The sequence below is a fragment of the Mixophyes fleayi genome, chromosome 7 (genome assembly GCF_038048845.1).
Source record: "Mixophyes fleayi isolate aMixFle1 chromosome 7, aMixFle1.hap1, whole genome shotgun sequence".
Taxonomy (NCBI): Eukaryota; Metazoa; Chordata; class Amphibia; order Anura; family Limnodynastidae; genus Mixophyes; species Mixophyes fleayi.
In genome coordinates, this window is record NC_134408.1 from 114,501,188 (window position 1) to 114,505,023 (window position 3,836).

The following is a 3,836-nucleotide window of genomic DNA, read 5'->3' on the forward strand; positions in this document are numbered from 1 at the left end:
ACACATACTTTCTGCTCCATGGAACACATTGTATTGAACGTAGATCCAATGTAGGATCAATCAGGATGACATCATGTAAATAATTCATAAGGCTGTCTATACACAGACTTTTTTATGCACCTATGTTCTGTTCAGCCGCATGTTATGTCCTCAGATCATTGATCCCTATGGTACACAGTACGCACTGTTTATGGAGAACGCTGGATGGATTATTAATGCAACAAAAAGCATGAAGCAGCCATTACCCATTCCAGCATTCAATACAAATGAGACGTGAACTGGGGATGCTGTCCCCACATGGATTAATGATCCCTATTCCAGAACATGTAAATGCTGCCTTCATAATGCTATTTAAAGAGCACTTCTATGCTGTTTTAAACCATTTCTAGGGTTTTCGCAGAACAATGGGTTTAGTTTCCAATAGAGTATTGTGAAACTCCTAGATTACTATGTGATATGAATGGATATAACAAAACTGCAAAAATTATTTAAATATCAATTTCTTTCTACATCTGCGCATATAGGCTGCAAATAAAATTGTTTGGTTTTTTTAAAAAACAAAAACAATCATGCTTCCCTCCCATATAATTTATATAAATTGAAATGAAACTGGCACAAATATGAATGACTTTTCCCAGTCTTCCTTGGGCAGCAATTAGATAATACGAATTTATACAAGTCAAACCTTAGAAAAACTGACCCATTGTAGGATTAGCTAGCAGCTTTGATATCAAGAAACAGTGCAGTTGTCCACACAGTGGTTTATTTTCAATTTGATAAATAAAACATTTATTTATCACCTAAAGCATAAACACAGCTGCACCTAAGGCTGTAGGACAGGGGCAGAAGTCTTAACACATGAAGATAAAGGAGATATGACTAAGACAGCCAGGCCAAGCAAAGTCTGTCTGCTGCAGACAGACCACCGAGCTGCGTCTAGACGCAAGAAAGCACTGGGCAAACTGTACACCACCCAAGATGGGCTGAGCCCGCATGCAGTAAGAGAAGATTACCAAGCTCAAGAGAGATACACAGGTTCAGACCAAAGATCTGTTTACCGAAATGTGCAGCTCTATGCTAGGCCTCTTACAGTGATATATTGTGTTGGGTGTAATTTCAGTTTTTAGATGAGATGAGTTGAAGGCTTCTATTTAATATTCTTACATATATCCTTATCAGCTATCACCTGTTTACATCCTTATGTGTATGTACAGATGGAGTACAGTGTATTGCCATGAATGGTACATCATGACAAGTTTAATTGTTCATTGTGTGCAATGTTATGGAAGATATCCATCCCTTTAGATCAGCCATGAATAGCAAATGATATAAAAAAAAATGTAAAACGCATTATGTCCCAATCAACTATACTCCATCTCTAAAGGTGGATCCACATTGTAGCATTAATGACAAGAAATGTACAATAGACAGCCATAGCTAGCGAGACCTTCGCACACCCAACGAGAGCGCGTACATCACTAATATGCATGATATTTTAAGGACAATGTAACACTCCTTTTTTTAGCGCCTTTCCCCCAAAATGAAACACGTGAGATCGCCCACCATGAATGAAGAGACACAACCAAAACAAAACAGGCAAACAAGGGAGTTATTAAATTTCAACAATCATTTTTAGTAAGGAGTGCAAATAATATGGAGGCTAGAACAGACAAGACTAAACAAGCAGTTCTAGCAGACTCTCATATTAATCTCATGCAGTAGAAATGGGCACAAGATGATACCAGCGTAGTTCCCACCCCACATATTAACCCCATTCATTGTGAGACTGAATCACAGAAATGTACCACAAAATTCATGTAACATTTGAAACCTGTTGGATATGAATGAGGGAGAGAGCAGGGAAACAGTGCAGAGTAGGAAGGAAGGAAAATGAACACCAGGCACAGCTGTCAGAGACTGAAATCAGACAGGAAAGACACCCCTCTGCAGACTCAGCACCCCACAGAGGGCAGTGATAGGACATGTCCACAGTAATGGCAACACTGTACACTAAAAACTTCAAGTTTCATTATTTTTGGTGGGAGGATAAATTATACAAATTGAAACATGTCTATCACCCGAGATCTGCGGGCCACCCTCCAAGAGGGCACTTGTCACCTGGCCCTATGTTAGGTCTTTGATTCCATTCACTTTCATACACCATCTCTGGGTTAATATCGGTAATTTAATTTACCCCGTTGTGGCTCTGGAGGGTTTGGCCAGGTATTGCTCTGCAATGACACAGCTTTTGCCTTCAGCATGGACGGGGTTAAATGGCAAGGTCCTGCCCTGCCCCGGGTAAACGGAGTCCCCTTGTCACACAGTGCAAGGAGTTTGTTCTCTGTAGGTTCTCAAGAAACGACTATAAATGCCTATAAATACCAAGCCCACGGCAGGAACTCCCTGGCCAGCAATACGTGGACAGATAAAAAGTGGGCATCTTTGGTTGGCATGTTACATAGTCCAGTGTTATCGCTGCTTTTTCTTTTGCTTGAGGGTCTTCCTTCTCTTGAGAATCATCTCATACAGTTTGTCCATACCTTCAGTCAGCCCCTCTCCAATTATTGCACAGGACGGCTGGACATGGTATGGGGTAGATGGGCTCAGTTCTTGCAATGCCAGCTGTCTCTCAATCTCGGCCACTGACAGCGACTTGGGCAGGTCCTGCTTGTTGGCGATCACCAAAAGTGGGGTCCCTTGGTTTTCCGCAAACTTAGTCACTTTGTGCAGTTCTGTCTTGGCCTCCTCCAACCGGTCTGAATCCACAGAGTCCACTACATAGATAATCCCGTCCGTGCAGCGACTGTATGACTTCCAGAGGGGGCGCAGCTTCTCCTGGCCCCCCACATCCCAGAAGTGGCAGCTGATGCCTTTTGCTGCCCCGTTGCTTAGTCGTATCCTCTCAGTGTTGAAACCAATGGTGGGCACAGTGTTTACAAACTCATTGAACTTGAGCCGATATAGAACAGTGGTCTTCCCGGCTGAGTCCAGGCCAAGCATGACAATGTGTAGGGACTGGAACGAGGATATGTTGGAGGAAATGTTCCCCATGTCTACAGGCTCAAACACGGCAGCAGAATAAAAAAAATGACCTGCGTTTGGTGCCCTGTTGGGTTCCTCAGCCAATGCATGCCCTGAGAGATTGCACTGTGGCAGCAGTCATTGTTATCTCTCCTCGGTAGGCGAGTGCCCTGCCTAACAAGCCCCAGCAGCCTCACCCAAGGTGCATGTCTGCCAGCTGCACCAAGCAAGGGCTATCCTGTGGACCCCAGCACTGGTCATCCAGGGTGCGTGTATACTGCGGGATCCCCTGGGTAAGTGGAGGGGATGTCATCCACATCCAGAAGAGCCCCCTCCTCCTCGTGTCTGTTCTTTCTCCTCTTTACCTCTCCCTCCTACAGCCCTTCACATGATAATGAATCTGCATCCCTAGCCATCAATCTCCTCCCCACTCACACCCCTCAGCCAGGCCAGCAGAGGAAGGAGGGGGTTCTTAAAAGGGCAACGGCATTACAACAGAAAAGTGAGATATCAATTGTGATGATCATCTGAGCCATTATTGTATAAATTAGATAAAGTACCAATGTGCTTTGTTTGAACATTTAGAATATTGAAATATATTGCTAATTGCTACTGTGCTCAAAGGTATGGATAAAGGATATTGGGAGCTGTCAATTAAGAAAAACACGAGGGACAATCTATGAGAATATGCATGCTTTCCCTGCATACATAATATTACAAAGTATGTCTCACTCTCTAGTATATACAGGTTTTAGGGTATGGGTGAAAATCGGAACTGCCGGAATGCCGGAACGCCAGAATGATATAGCTCCCTG

The 3,836-nt window shown here is 43.5% G+C and overlaps 1 protein-coding gene across 1 annotated transcript; it reads right to left on the reverse strand.

Moving 5' to 3' along the window:
* Positions 1 to 1,609: 1,609 nt before the first annotated feature.
* ARL4C (ARF like GTPase 4C) lies at positions 1,610 to 3,421 on the reverse strand. Its single transcript, XM_075180418.1, has one exon. The coding sequence runs from the start codon at positions 3,049 to 3,051 to the stop codon at positions 2,470 to 2,472; it is 582 nt and encodes a 193-aa protein (XP_075036519.1). The 5' UTR covers positions 3,052 to 3,421; the 3' UTR covers positions 1,610 to 2,469.
* Positions 3,422 to 3,836: the final 415 nt, after the last annotated feature.